Genomic DNA, 16,053 nt, shown 5'->3' with positions numbered 1-16,053 from the left:
ATGAGAGGCTCATCAGGACAGGACAGTCTCTGTTGGAACGTCCCTGGAGACTCTTTATCACACATTTCAAAACACAAGTGTGGAATATTAAGATTCTTTGTGATTTCCAAGAAGGCAGAGACTCAGCCAAACAACAACTGAAGAGGAACATCAGTCATAACTGTACTGTAATTAAAACGAGCATGATTTAGCGTTCGGATGAGTAAAGCTTTTGGTTTCGTCACTGTAACATGGTGGAAGCTGTTCGTCTGTAATGTTTAAGTTGTAGTTTCAAATTTGTGACTACTTTTTGGAGTAATCCTCAGCGAGCGTCTGGTCTTGAAGTAAGTTTATCCTAAACTCTCAGACACACACACACACACGTACATACAGACACAGTTCCCCTTGAGAATGTCCCGTTTGCTGCCTCGCTGCTCGGTACATTCCTCAAAGCTCCATGTCATCCCCAACTCTTCCAGGAAAACAACTTAACCAGAGGCCGGCCCTAAAACTGAGTGTCCCGGACAAACCGTGCGCCACGTCCTACAAGTGTTTCTACGTCTGTTTGTGCTATGTTTATTCTATCCAGTCTAGTCTTTACAGTTTAGTTAGTGCGGTCTCGTATTGCTGCCAACATCTTGTTTCACAACTGCTGCATCATGACATCACGGGTGACATTGCTCATGTTGACATTGCAGCGAGGTTGTGGAAAAGAAACGGGCCGCTGTGTTCATCTGTCTCCCAGTTTTTCTGGTCAGTAAACAATAATTGGTTATGAAAGTAACGAGGCATGACCGACGCATTTCTGTGGTAAAATGCCTGCCAAATTATTTGAGAAGGGGGATTACGACAAATGTGAAAGAGCCAATGTTGTTGGCTAATCAAATCTACAAGGCAATAGATTGTGAACTTGAGAGCCACCATATTTAGATTTTGTGGTTTCCTGCACTGAAAAGGTTGCCAGACAGCAGCTGACTTACAAATCTCAGATGTTGATCTTCAATGCAACAATAACTTAAAACAAATAGTTCAGCAGCGATCACAAATTGTCAGTTGACAAAGAAACAGCGGTAGTGGTTGGTGAATGTTAGGAGCAGCTAATTCAATATCACTTTAGCATTGCACTCCTTGCACTCACGATTGTCGGTAAAGGAAAATCAATAATCAATGTAGCAGAACCAGAGATGTTGTTTTTTTGTCTCCTGACTCATGCCATAAGGCCTCGTTTGACTCTTGACATCCGAGTTTTTGACACAAGGGTTGAATGTGTTGAAATGTAATACTGCTGACTTGAGTATCGGCAAACATTTTTTTATAGTTTGTGTGATGTTTTAATTCATCAGTTGGCTTTATAGGCTGATTGGAGTAAAAAAGGAAAGAGCTGCCATTTGATATGTTCACATGTGTATGACTCCTACACTGATGTTGAATTAAATACTTACAGGTGTTCAAAAGATCAGCACGTCCAGTTCTGCATCGTTTGAACGTGCGTGTGTTCAGGAGAAGAGGAGATTGCATGTAGCTCTTTGCACCTTAGTGTTTCTATGGAAATACTTTTTGATGTCAAATTTTAAAATTAGTTTTTGGGGTGCAGCTGAAATGGAATTTACTGAACTATAAATATAGTTATCGTGCCAATGCTAGCTGCACAGGGCTTGTTGTCTAATTACCGGCCCTGGTTGCTGAGCCTCACAGAAGCTTTAGCTCCACAAAGTCACATCTGTCACTCCGCCCGACAGCGTCCTCACAACCCGGCCAGACACGCAGCACAGGTTGCTTTTTCCTTTTTCCTTCTCGGTAAATGTTTTCTCTGTGAATAATACCAGACCTCTGTTACATATCCAGTACGTTTACAAATCAGTGACCGTTCAGGTGAAGCGTATGTTGGGATGTTCTGTGTGATCAAAAGAATCCAAAGTTCAACAGCATTACTCAAGAGTATTCTGACTTGTTTGTAAGTGGCATTTTAATTGGTTTACCATGTTTTTTTTTGATCTGACTCCTTAATTGGCCAGTTAAAGAGACTTTTGGTATTCTTTTATCAACTAAACAAAAGTAACTCCCAGAGAGAGAAAACGAGCACTACTAGACGGTTTCAGCAGACGAGTAGGAAAGAAAAACGGTCTGTTAGATGTTGCTGCGCTCCTCTTTGTTTGTCTTAGTTCTTACAGGAAACGCTCGCAGTAACGGGGGACTTTCATAAACTTGGAGACCTTCAGGCCACCTAAAGAGAGACAAGAGCTGTTCTTAGTCATTCTACCTCAAAGCTGAACGTTATCTAAACTAAATATTGGATCTAAACACTTCTACTCACTGTCATCAAGATAACCAAATCTCTTTCCTTTTGCGTAAATGCAGAGCAGCTTGTTTAATCATCAGCCAAGGCTCACAGGCATGTTTCATCAATGTCGGTTAATCTGTGGATAACTTTTTTTTCCTTGTTTATTCTACAAGTGTCTGTCCTCTTCCCACAGCTCAAATTCCCAATCTTAAAAAGTTAAAACATGTTCTGCAACCAAACCAAAACCAAACTGTCGATACATTTTCTCTTGAATTGCACACAAAGAAACGTTTGAACTGTAGCCCGAACTGTTTTTAATTTCAAAGTTTGTTCAATTCAGTCCACATCGGTGTTCATGGCGAGCTGCATGTCGTTACTGTCTTCACTATTTATGCACAGCATCAGGCTGTAAGCCGAGTGCATCACTACGAGCACCAGCCGCTCTGTAAGATGACTAACTATAAACAAAAATCTGTGGCCCTTGAAGCAGCGTAAGCGGCATCCACCATTGCTTCAGCAACTTTGTTATTTCCCCATCTGTGACACACTCCATGTGCTGATGTCACTCTTCCATGGGAGTCACGACCGTGAAACTGTGTTTCCAAAGCAGGTGAAGTGATGAAAACGTTGACATATCTGGATGTGTCTGCTTCTTCGCTTTACTTCGTGGGTGAAGTATTGAATTGGACGTTGTCTTGTTTACATTGCGGCTCGACAGGATAGTGGTTTCGGGTTATAGTTGGTGTTTCCTTCATTTCTGTGACCGCTTTATGAAAACTGACTCTGAAATGCTGTGTTAGCCTACATTGGCCATCAGTTTCTAATCCATATCCTTCTTAGATTTCCTTTTTATTATTATTATGTCTTGCGTGACAAGCCAAAGAGTAGCCAGAATGCATCTGCTATCAGTGTGATCGGGTGCTGAGCGTTTGATGAACACAAATTTCATCTGAAAACAACTTACCCGTTGAGCCAAGGGTCTGTCTGTCTCCATGGCGGCCTGCACGTGTTTACTGGGCAGCCTGCGTTAAGTACAAGCATGTGTTAAATGCTCATGGTGTATCACCGAATGTATCACCTATAATGACAGGTCTGGTGGAAAATGAAATTGTGTTTCGTGAGGGTTTTCATTTTCTCTTTTTTTTTGTGCTTTGAAATGTGGTGTTGATGGGTGAAGTCATAACAATGCCTTTCACACCCAGGTTCCACATCTTACTGTGTGCACTGCAGACATACTCCTTAGGGGAACAGACATTTTATACGACGCATCCGACCATTCATTCTGAAATATAAGCGTTGTGATCTGCAGATGAGGCATAGCAGGACTTTGGTTTTCTTTGAATCATACCATCATTCTTGAGCTCAGCATTGATGCCTGAACTGTAAAACCTGCAAATAGACCAACAAATTCTACAGAAAAAAATACATGTCAGTGTTGGGAAGATATTCCTGAATGCTTTTCATTTATAACTTTTATTACGTTTGCGGATTTGCTTTTGAGACACAGTTTTGAGACGAGCTTTACACCAGTCCGAACAAAAATCAACATGTATTCATGCCATTCCACCATTTCTGCAATGAGTCTTACTATGAGCCGTTTCTCTTTTTCATATAATCAGCAATTGGTTATTTTTTATGTCCCTATTATAAGTGGGGGGGGCTTGCGCTGGTTCTTCAGTTGGCACTAATGTCACCTCTGAGGGCCTGCCCTATATATATTTCAATATATTCAGGCTGAATGTTGCCCACAAGAGTTCTCACGCCTTTCATTCTCAATCAGAAATATAAATGTGTGTGCTAGATAATATACATGCAACAAATAAACACACACTCACTGTGTCACAATTACATTATAGAATAATAAATGCATGTTACTTATTGCTGGTTATTTAATAGAAAAAAGAAACTGCTCACAGAGAGACTGCATGCTCTTACTTTGAAATGCAGAAATGACATCATGGGCTATCCCAAAATGGCCGAGTCATGCAAGTACATTTTTGTACCGACATTGAGGCTTCAGCGTACAAGTTGTAAATGTTCAAAAGATATTCACTAATGCTTTTATTTGTAAATTATTTGAATGCATTCATAGATTTAAAAAAAAAAAAATGTATTTGTCTAATTTGCTTGTGTATTTGTAGATCTGCTTTATATTTGCAAAATCTTTTTTTGTATTTGTGGAAGGTCTTTTATATTTACATATTACACTCGATGTGTTCACACAAATAACATTGAGACAAATCTATCTCCGTGAGACGGCAACAGATCCCTCTCAAGAACGCCGTCTGTGAGGACTACAGGCCCGATTTTGTTTTGGTGGTTGGACCTCTGTTTCTATCCAGCTCACTGTATTGGCTGTGGGAGTTTCTTGGCATTTTCACCTGAAGATGACTTTTAAAGTACCGGGACTCTCCTGAGTGCCTATTTTGTTTAGAGAATGGGCAGTTAAGTCTTTAGACGCTGTAGTCCCCAGCGGCGGAAGTGTACAGTGTGCTGACAGACGAATTTCCAAAGTGTGAAAGTCCTTTTTTTTTTTTTTTTAAGAAGTGCAAAATAGACACCAGTTGACCCAAGTGTGGGACAAAATACTTTGTTAACGCCTACTTCAAAATATTTTCACTGTAGCCATCAATTTAGCACACAGAAGCTGTATCCAATCTCCGGGATTATAGGACATGACTCTTTTTCTTCCATTCTGCCAAACAAAATATCCAAAGAAATGGAGATCCACCATAAGCACTGCTCTGTGTGAAGATACTGTAACATTTTGAGGCGACCGGATAATCTGTGTGTGATTTTGGCCGTGTTAAGGTTATGTTGTGTGGGGAAAAAAAAAGAAGAACTGAGCGGTCTTTGTGTGGTTTTATGAATTTATTTTCCTCTTTCTCTGTCTCACTCTAGCTGCCTCTGAGGGGAGAGTCAACGGCGCTGAGGATTTCTTTCAGAAGGTGAGTCGTGTGCACTTGGATGGTGTTTTGCTTTGTCTTTTAGGTTGCGTTTCAAGCCCACCGAGCTGCGCTTCCCTTCTTGGTTTAGGGAGCAGATGTCAGGTGCTCCTCCGGTCACTCGTAATTGCAGATCAAAACAAACTGAAACAACGGAGCGTCAATGACGTTGAATCACTCCGGGGCTCTGATCCTGTAACACAGCTGACACAACACTGTGGGCCTTTCTCACTCGCATAATGTACCATAATACACCAGATCATCTCCTCGTGTTTGAAATGAAAGAGACTTGATTTTTTTTCTTTGTCACTGATTTAATTGCTTAATGCTCTTAAGGCTTCGTTACATCCAATACAAGGATTTGCCTCAGTGATCTTGAATAGTCTTGAAACTTGCTCACATTGTGTCTCTGGTGCTCATTGATCAGTCATGTGTGTGACCCTGTGAGGTAATCATTTTCATTCACTAATGGTCTTTCATAGAAGGTCCAGCTGTAAGGATTAGTTTTTTTAAAGCACATGTTCTATTAAATCCTCCATGTCTCCGACAATTAAATCATTTTGTTCATTAATGACGATACAGTGACTTATTCTTCTTATTCCTTAAAGTAATTGTGAGCAGGGCTGGACTCTATAAACGATATATTACACTGATCATGATGGAACATTTCCTCAATAAGACAATCATAAACTTTGAAATGCTGTTGATCCGTTACAGCATACTAACAACCAATCACATCACAGAAAATAAGCTATTTCTTAACTTGCATATTGCACAGACAAGATTGAAGATTGTTTGTTATTTTGTTTGTATGATTTGTCTATTTGAAAAGATTCTGTGTGTCAGATCAGCTCCTGGTTGTTTTCAGATTCTTAAAAAATGTTGCCTTGTTGCCCAACCCTAATCCTCACACAGTTCATTTCTCCTTGTGAAGCATCATTATGAGGGAACGCAGCAATTAACATCAGCTGAGACGGTGAATCTACTACGAACTGGCAAACAAATTACCTCGATCCGCTCTATTTGTTTAATTTGAACCTCAAATATTTGAGGGAAAGTCTGTGTGCTGTATCAAAATGAATCAAGACTAATCACATGGTGCTGAAAATGACAGCAATCACATTTTCAACGAAGTTAACTGCTAATTGGATTTTGACAGCTGGTATCTCATGAAGTATGTGGCGCACTTTAATGCGTTCAGTCTTGTTTGAAATCCGGCTTCCTGAATATGTTTAAACTCCCTCCATAGTATGTTAATGGTTTGTAATGAAATAAATGATGGACATCGGTTTGTTTTAGCATTTCTTTTGTCTATTTTCCATATTTGGTTTTGGAGGTTAGAGAGCCGAGTTAACTGTCAAAGAAGGCAATTTAACCGTCCCTGAAGCAAGTAATGCAAACCAGGCGCCTTCAGATCCTCCTCCCAGGAATCTTAACAAGGACTCTAGATATTCTCTAAATCTGTCTCCACCTCTTTGGGTTTGGCTGTAGCTGTAATGTTTAAGCTATCCAGTGTAGGTGTCTACCTCGCTCCACAAAGCTATTCTGACTAAATCCGGCTGTCGGGTGTATTGGCTCTGCCGGTCAAGTGTTTTTTTTTAAAAGCCTCTGGCTGGAATTCTGTCACAGCTCGTTCAAAAGAAACAGTGGTTACTAGCGGTTACATTGTCAATTAGAAAATTTGTGTGCAGCTGTTTGGTTTGGCAGGCTGGTGAAGAGCAGCGAAGGAGGAGTGCTAAGGACATGTTTTTATTGTAGAATTTCCATTTGGATAACTCTGTATAGTCTCCCTTTTGATAGCGTGATCACCTTGCATGCCCAATTAAAGTCAGGAAAATAAACACCGAGTGCGACTGTGGAATGGTATTGTTGAAAGAAAATGGATGGGGTGTGTGAAATACCTTTAAGTTGATGAAAATGGAAACTCTTAGTTGGGCTGTGTCCTTGCCCGTCCAACACACACACACACACACACGCACACACACGCACGCACGCACGCACACACACTCAGTGAGACTAATAAAGTACATGCGTAGCAACTCTCTCCCTCACGTAAGGCCATTTTTGATGCACACACTTTCACATGTTGGGCTTTGGGAATGAGATTTGGCAGCGAGATTTAGAGTTTCAGTCGCTGACGAGAGCAACTTAAAACCGTCAACCCCCGCGCTTTCTCCTCAGGCCCCGCTGGCTGTGGTCGATCAAACCCTCTTACTCACTGTCTGCTGGACTTCCTCTGAGTCCAGAGCAACATTTTGGAATAACCCCCGTCCATGTAGTCAGTGAAAAAGTTAAGAGGATAGCAGATGAAGTAGGACCACAGGAGGGTGCCACAGCTGGAAAAATGAGCCTCGTGCAAAACTCCCCGCAGCTCACATGGAGGAATCTCGCCAGCTTCTTGTCCCTCTTTCTCTTCAGGCGTCGTTTTGGTCTCCTATCTCACATTTCCGCTCCTCCTCTTCCCTTGTGTTATTATGTCATCTTTGTATTTCATTAAACCACTTTGTGTGTCATAATCAGTCTGGTATAAAAAGTTTTTTTTTTTTTTTTTTTTTACTGCAAACGACTTGCTTGAAGCGTGCGTCAGTGAACGGTTCCGTCACAGGTTTTGGACTGAGAACTGTTAGGAGTATCAAATCATGGCACAGACCACTAAGCTGTTTGGAGAGCTGTGCAGAAGTTGAGCCGCGGGACAGCCGAGAAGCTCGGCTGGTGGAGATGATAACTGTGCGCCACAGAGGAGCTTGGGGTGGATTTGAAAGATGCTTTTGAACCACTTTGCAAGTTCATCTTTGATCCCCCTTCCATCGCTCCTTCCCAGGAGTTGTGGCTCTGTAAATGATGCCAGGCGTGACGTAGAAGTGCCAGTGCACTCAGATCTTAGGCCAGGCGTCATTTATTTTATTTGCTTTATAGCACTGAAGCATCTTATATTTCGCTGCTCTGACACAGGGGAAAAAATCGGAAAACCGAGGACTGTAAAGATGAAATATGTGGTTGCCATGACATTGTGAGATGGTAAAATACAAATTGTATGAGTGCCACCAACACATATAGAAACAAATGTTTGTGTTTCTCAAGCAGCCGTGTAGTCTCGACACATTTCAACAGTAGATTTTTTTTTTTTTGCAGAAGAGCCTTTCTACTAATGCGTGTTGCTCTTTCATAACCATGCGCATGTTAGCATTAGCCCCGAGGTGTAATGGGGCTTTAGCTGCGAGTTAGCCCTCGAGTTGTTAACATGAACTCAGTTATGACTGTTGTGTCTCGTGGGGACTGTTCAGTCCACGCTGTTCCCTCAGTCAGTCTCTTTACACCCTCCAACAGCCCTCTGTGTCCCCCTTCCAAACACACACACACACACACACTCCAGCTGAATCAACAGCTGCACCATCGCAGTGTGGGCCAGGAAACATGCCTCTGCCATGTTGATTGCTGCTATGCTATATAGACTATAGTATACTATAGCGCGTCACGTGTGTTGAACACATGTGCGGCCTTTCAGGACATTTTCTTAATGATATCCTGTTTGATTTCACGTACAGCTCTGCGCTCGTCTGCATGCACCAGCTGCAAACCTCAAAGAAGCCATCATGTCAAAGGTTGTGCCGTGAAACTAATCAGAACCGTAGCCATTTATGTGTTTATTCATTTCAGAAAGGGCGGAGTGGCAGAGAATATGACTAAATGTATAGGTAACTTTAATTTGTGCAAATATCTCGACCCATTTGAGAGGTATTTGCTTGTCCCTCCACAAAAATAAACGCCACAAAAATAAACGCCATCCACCCTTTAAAATGGTGTGTGGTCTGTCAGAAATCAGTCCCATCTGCACTACGCTGCCAAGAACAGCAACACTGGACAGGAAACAGGTCTCTCTGAACAAGGCCCTCTTTAGAGAAAAAGTTGATGAGGCATAGGCCTTAAAGTGTGATCATTTTAGGAGAGCGTAATTGGAGTTACTTCTGATATGTTACTTTTGTTCAACGCTGCATGTTTCCACATCTTGGCACTTTTTAATGACCTCTTTATTTGGAACTCGCAATCACTCGTCTGCCATTTGCCCCCACATTGCCACTGTAATCTTAGCGGCCTCTGAGAGGTTTGCGGGCGGCAGTGTTGAATTGCTTAAACGTGTGGATTTTGTCAAGGAGGCGTTCAATTTAAAACCAGACACGTATGTCATGAACGCAGGAGACTGAGCCAAGACAATTCTAATTGTGAAAGGTGGACGTAGAGGAATCTCTTCATCACAGAGAACAGAATGTCCTTTAATGGTGTGATGCATCCGGCTGTTGGTGTGAGCACGTGACTTCGGTTGATGGAGGAAAGGTTTGTATTCCGCTACAGGGTCTTTGTGATTTATTGTCCCTTTTACCAGACGGCGGTGGGAGGGTGTCATGTTGTAGATTAGAGTCCCTTGTGCCTCCAGCTAGTATGAAACCCAGTAACACAGAACTCATCAGATTTTTGTTTTAGGCCTAAATTTCATGTAAGCATGTAAAATCATTCGGGGTGAATAAAATGGTAATAATATTATTATTGCGACAGCAAGGATGGGAAGGAGCACTTTAATGGGGGATCATTAGCAAGCTGGAACTGTTTTTAGCTTAGTCACGCTAAATGACGCCACGGAAGACAAAAATAGCTGAGATCATATGAAAAAAAACCCTCCACAGAATGATACTAAAACTCCTTTTGGTTCCATGATTCACTCGATAGAAACTGGGAGTAAACGCAGAGCCACAATCAGGAGAATGACTGGAAAGCATGTTTCTCTGCTGCTAGATCATAATGATGATGCCCAAAGATGTACAGCGTGGTCCAACAGTTTAAGAGAGGAGGAAGTATGTACAACTCTCCAACTGTTGTACAAATGTGTTTTGCAGTAATTTTATTGGCTTACAACGCTCGGTTTTACAAGTTTTTCTGAGGATTGTGGAATCCTGTTTTTCTAAAGAATGGACAAACTCTTCTTTTTGAAATAAGAGCACTTCATTTTTTTGCTTTGTTTACAACATTGAGAGCCTAAAAAAATAACGTGCAGCTGGCTTTTAATGGCTCGAATGGTGCTTAATAAAAGTTCAAACTGATTTGATTTATCTTGGTCTGCTAGTGGGCAGAACGGTTGGCCAAGCACCTCGTTCTGTTGCTCGTCTAGGCCGTCCATTTTTATATGTGGTAGAAAATCAGTGAGGCTTGAAAGGGCTTCCAGTCAACCATCATGGACTCATGGAGTTTATAGCTGCAAAGTAAAAAGAAGCACACATCAGGCTTTTTAGAGTCGTCTCTCTCTTACAGGTGCGTGAGACTGGCAGTGTTGTAAAGGATGCCAAACAGACCGTACTACTTCCAGGAGAGCATATGGGGGAATTTAAGCACTTCCTTTTTGGATTTGTGCACCAGTTCCCCTAAGAGTACAGGCTGTTGTTGGTATTTGGCAAGGGGAAATAGACAAGATTTGAAAATGTTTGTAAAAGAAACTTAATTAAGTCTGTGAATTGCTTTGCGAATAAACCCACCATCCTATCTTCATTGGTAGTGCTGATGGCTCTTGATTCACTCTCTCTCCCATTTGTGGCTCATTGCTTAATGCACTGGACCACCAAGGAATATTAAGTGCTGCTAATGTAATGGATTTAAGCCGTCCTCAGGTTCTTGATCACGTGCCTGAGGCTTTAAAAACTTCATATCTTCTCTTCTCCGCCCCCGAAAAACCCCAAAACCCCTGGAAAGTATTAAAGCAAACAAAAAGGCCCTTGTGAAAACAAGTATAGTGCACATGGAGGACAGAGCCATTAGGAGAGAGCATGTAAGCCTCTTATTTTTTTGGAAGGTTTGACAGTTTTTTTCCCCGTGTTTTTTTTTCCACTAACATCAACCACTCGTCATGGCAGACAGCCCTCAAGGGGTGCTATAAGCAGTTTGCATTTTTTACATTGGTACATGTGCTCCTGGTTACGATGACTAGACTTCGCTCTCACATAGATATTCTTCACGAACTTTGGACCCATATTGACAAGCCATACTTTAACATAGAAAAATGATTTAAAGTTTAAAACGTAGACAAAACGCTGGAGGTTATTGAGCCAAATGGACATTTTGATAGCTAGCACAGTTTTCATGAAGTCGCAGATTAAGTTTCAGGAACATTTTGGCTCCATTTCAGATTTTATAATGGGTGTGTATTGCGCAGCTCGTTAAGGGCTAGAGTGAGGGCATAATTGTTAGAGTGGAGCAGAGCAGGAAAATATTTTGTGATTTCTGAAAACAAATTGCTCAGAGTGCCACAATTTGCACACCTCATGCATTATTTTTTGCAAAAAGTTAGCTAATGGTGTGCTGGTCTAGAGAAATGACTGTGGAATCCAGCACATTTACACATTTTGCACTACAGACCTTAATTGACAGGAAAACCAACTTTCTGCTCCATAGAGACCAATGTTAAATCTGACCACTCATTTCTCAAAGAAAGCAGACGGTACCAGTTTTGTATATTGCGCCGGAGCTCACATTTTTAACACCACCAACATAAAAAACACATCATCGCGTTCGGCAGAGTCTTATCTTTCTCACGGTATCCTTATTTTGGCACTCAGACTCCTGCTTTTTGTTAAAAGGAGTTTTGTTCAAAATCACTGTTTACTGTAACGTTTCTTAATCAGTTTGCTTCTAACGCCAGGTGCGTCCTCACCATGGCAACCAGTTACACACACGCACGCACGCAGGCTCTCTCTGTCTGTCTCTCTACACACACTGTCTGTCTCTCTCTGTCTGTCTTTCTCTCGCTCTGTCTGTCTGCCTGTCTCACTCACTCACTCTGTTTCTCTATATCTTTCTGTCCCACCCCCCCCCCCCCCTCCCATTTCAAAATAAAAGCCCCACAGAGTGAATCCTAACTGGAATACTTGTGATGAAGCCTGTCATTTAATAACCTTTGTGTTTGTGTCAAACATTATGAATATGTCTCCTCTCCCCCTCTCTCACCCACCCAGTCCCACCCTTTCAAAATAAAAGCCCCATAGATTAACTGTATCTTAACATGAAGCTCAGAATGAGGTTCGTACAGAAATGATGGGAGCGTTAGCTCCCATCATTTCCAAAGGCTTCTCAAACAAATGTATTTATCTCAAATAGAGAAATGATGGGAGCGTAAGCTCCCATCATTTCCAAAGGCATTACTAGTAGGCATCACGTAATGTGAGGAGAGGCGTTTCCCTGCTTTTTCTCCATGAACAGGCTGCAGGTGCACAGGTGATTCTGATTGAGCTAATTAGTGAACAGAGGCTCACAGACTCACATACACACACTGTGAGTCTCTGTTCACTAATTAGCTCAATCAGAATCACCTGTGCGCCTGCAGCCTGTTCATGGAGAAAAAGCAGGGAAACACCTCTCAAACAAATCCTCAAACCCCCATAACCGTAGCTCCTATTGCTCCGATATGACTACATGAGAGGAATGATGAGTTGAAGAGCAGATCATGTGAAAAACTTTACTGGAGCAACGGAGCCTCTCCCAGCTGTTAGCAGACTGTTTTGCTAGCAGGCGAGTGAGCTGTACCCAGCATGCAGTTCGGCGGTGTAATTTTATAAATGTAAAATTATTAGTGTTACAAATTGTTTGTGTCACAGACTGTTGTGTCGTTGTGATTTGCTCTGTTAAAGAGCGTTAGTTGTGGGTTGTTCATTGTTATAAAGTAATGACCATGACTAGGGGTCCCTCTCAATACACATAAGAAAACTAGCTACAATGCTGACACCATTAACGGTGGACAATATATTTAACTGCCTGTTGAAGACAGACAGCACTTGATCCGGCTTGGTGTGTGAAAAACTCACATGTACAGGAAATTGAAACCGTTATACAAGATTAAATTCAAGAGTATGGATTTTAAATGCAGAAAAGAGAGAAGCGATAACTCAATCGAACCGTAACATCGGCCTGTGTAGCTATATATTGCGACGTCTTCCGGCAGTAGAAGCCACACTGTCAAAATTTCTTGCGAAATTTTCTAGTTTTAAATATTCTTCATCTCTTTCTGTGACGTAACGTCTGTGACAGCTGAAATGTGAATGAATTATTGCTCCTTTTTTGCTTTCTTCAAAATGATCGTTGTGTGTTGTTGTTTTTGTTCAACCCTATGATGCAGAGCATTACCTCAGCAGCAGCAACTACATGGACTGCATCTCCTCGATAACCGGCAGCAACGGCTGCAGTCTGAACTCGTCTCTGAAAGGCTCAGACCTGCCTGAGCTGTTCAGCACACTCGGTTTAGGGAAGTACACAGACGTCTTCCAACAACAAGAGGTAGCGCACACTGTGAACACTCTTCTCCTAGTTTTGCTTTAAACAGTGTTTGGAAGGCCCCCTTTTGAAATGTAATTGGTTCAAGATTTCTAGATTCCCTGTTAAAATGTTATAAGTAATGTAAATATGTTTATTACTTCATCAAAGTTATGTAACGTTTTACATTTTTTTTCTTTTTCATTACGTTTGTAACAAATGTTTGAGGCTGGGCAAAAAAACTGAAAAGTCTCAAAAACAAACTTAAACCAGGAAGTGTAAACCTTGTTCTATTCGACATACAAGCTTCTTAACGAAATTGTAATCACCTACATTTTTTTTTGTAACTGTAATTTAACTACATATCTCAGTTACATGTTGCTAGTTACTCCCCTTCACTGAGCTGAAAACAGGCATTGACATTTTCCAAAATAGCAAAGAAATTCCACTTTTTGTCATAACTGATCCTTTCGGCATCACTATGAGATTCACATGTGTGGTTTTGAATGAATAGCACGTGTGTGGTAACTTTTTGCTGCTCAAACATACGGGTTGGAGGAGGGCATGTACAGTAGTTCATTGGAAAATGTTATAATGCAAAAGCTCTTCAAGTAAATAATGTTCCATTGTAGTATCTTTAGTCATGGGTGACAATTTTAACACTTGTAGAAGTTGCTGAATTGTGGTAATAGTGGCGTTAAACGGACTCGTTGCTGCTTCCAGATTGACCTCCAGACATTCCTGACTCTAACAGACCAGGACCTGAAGGAACTGGGCATCACCACCTTTGGAGCCCGCAGGAAAATGCTGCTTGCCATCTCAGGTACAGATGAAGAAGAGCATGTTTTTTTTCCACGTTTTGTCTTTCATGTCCTTCCTCTTCCCGGTCTTTCTCTGCAATCAACTGTCTGGCAAAACCGACATTGACCAATAAGACATGACAATAGAGAAGCTACAGTAAAGATATCCCTGCCAACTACCACCTCAGTCTCAAGTTGGTTCTTTGCTGTGCTGATAATCCCCGATACCAGCTGGAGCCTCGTGCTGACAGCTCCCGCTGAAGGCAGTTCACACAAATTGGCTAATGTGTTTCATTAATGTTTCCTATTTTCTCTGTTGCTGCCACAAGCCTGAGTGGAGCCCAGCTGTGCAGAGGGCACAGAGTGAACTCCAACTGACAAGAGGTCATCAACACTGCCAACCACTGGCTTTGAAAGCTGTAGGTGGCCCTTATTATTGGCAGAGTAGTAGAGAAGTACAAGAGAGTGAAGTTGCAACTCATTATTTCTTGCAATGATACTTGAAAACATGTTCCAGTAATGTGCACCGGCAGGAGCAAATGGGATTAAGGCTCATTCTTCTCACATGAGTGTGTTGGTTTTTCGCCAGTTGCTCCAGCTGCCTCCCTGATGCTGATGTAGCGTTCGGGGTAATGGACATCGAGGGTGAGCCAGGGACCCTGAGCCTCCTGCTTGATGACGGCCGTACCGTAAACATCTCAGAGGCTCTGTGGACCCCAATGGAGGACTTGCTCATCGACCCCCCACTTAGAGTAAAGATAAAGTTGAAGGGGAACCAGGTCATCAACATTGCCACTGCATAGATATATCTATGCAGTGGCAATGTTGATGACATGTTCACTGCTCACTGCTGTTCACTGTTTACTGTTCACTGCTGTTCATGTTCATTTATTCGTATTCTTATTTGCAATGTATTAGTTTATTCATGTTTTCATTATGTTCTTTTTTGTCCCTTCATATTTAAATGTTTGTATTAAGTGTTATTGTGTTACATTAAATTGGTATATTTAGTCAAACTCAGCCTTTGTAATGGTGTGCATTGTTTCACGTTTCATTGAGGCAGAGGTAGTTTGCCTCCCCTCTGTGCTTCTTCACTGCGGTTTAATGTCAGATCAGCAAGACTAAATATGTTCTACACAGACGTGAAATACATGATCTATTCTATGGAAAGAAATGACATATAATCAGTGGCGGCTGGTGGAACATTTTCTTGGTAGGGCCATCCAATCAATTTCAGCAAACATCCCAGTATGATTTAATGCAAAAAAAATTAAGGTATCAAACACGCATTACTACTTTGCAGTTAAATATTCAACATTTATTCCAACACAAAAAAAAGGAGTAAATAACACTTTGATAAACACGTCAGGACATCTTATTTTAGTCACCCTCACAGGGAATTCAGTATAATATATATATATATATATATATATATATATATATATATATATACACACACAGTATAATATATATATATATATATATATATATACAGTATAATATATATCATAATATTATTCAGTATACTATAAAACACAGGCTTATAGATATAAGCTATGATGTGTTTTCACTGTTAATTTACCATTTCAATTAAATGTTGATGCCTCCATGACCAAGTTGTCATGAAACTATGTAGAAGAGGATGTTCACTTTGCTTAATATGTAGCTTGACAGAGTTCTCATGTGTGCCCTGGTGTTCTCATGTTTCCTTACCTCCTCCTCCCTCACTCCCTAACTGTCCGTGCTAGATCTGTCCCCGGTG

At 41.3% G+C, this 16,053-nt stretch overlaps 1 protein-coding gene across 2 annotated transcripts; it reads left to right on the top strand.

Moving 5' to 3' along the window:
• Positions 1-13,362: 13,362 nt before the first annotated feature.
• Positions 13,363-15,080, top strand: LOC306705611 (protein bicaudal C homolog 1-like). Of its 2 annotated transcripts, none has more exons than XM_079172407.1 (3): positions 13,363-13,515; positions 14,215-14,314; positions 14,881-15,080. In XM_079172407.1, the coding sequence occupies exons 1-3, from the start codon at positions 13,384-13,386 to the stop codon at positions 14,910-14,912; spliced, it is 264 nt and encodes an 87-aa protein (XP_079028533.1). In that variant the 5' UTR covers positions 13,363-13,383; the 3' UTR covers positions 14,913-15,080. The 2 variants fall into 2 exon arrangements, with proteins under 2 accessions (XP_079028533.1, XP_079028534.1); XM_079172408.1 differs by having other exon boundaries at positions 14,621-15,080.
• Positions 15,081-16,053: the final 973 nt, after the last annotated feature.

The sequence above is a fragment of the Pholis gunnellus genome, assembly GCF_910591455.1.
Source record: "Pholis gunnellus genome assembly, chromosome: 13".
In the NCBI taxonomy this organism is placed as follows: Eukaryota; Metazoa; Chordata; class Actinopteri; order Perciformes; family Pholidae; genus Pholis; species Pholis gunnellus.
This window is presented reverse-complemented; position numbering and strand designations above follow the sequence as displayed.

Excerpts from the sequence above, each read along its gene's own strand:
- LOC306705611 (XM_079172407.1), top strand. The coding sequence starts at position 13,384 with ATGGACTGCATCTCCTCGATAACCGGCAGCAACGGCTGCAGTCTGAAC. Across the intron at positions 13,516-14,214 it reads ACGTCTTCCAACAACAAGAG|ATTGACCTCCAGACATTCCT; the intron begins GTAGCGCACACT and ends TGCTGCTTCCAG. Across the intron at positions 14,315-14,880 it reads AATGCTGCTTGCCATCTCAG|TTGCTCCAGCTGCCTCCCTG; the intron begins GTACAGATGAAG and ends GTTTTTCGCCAG.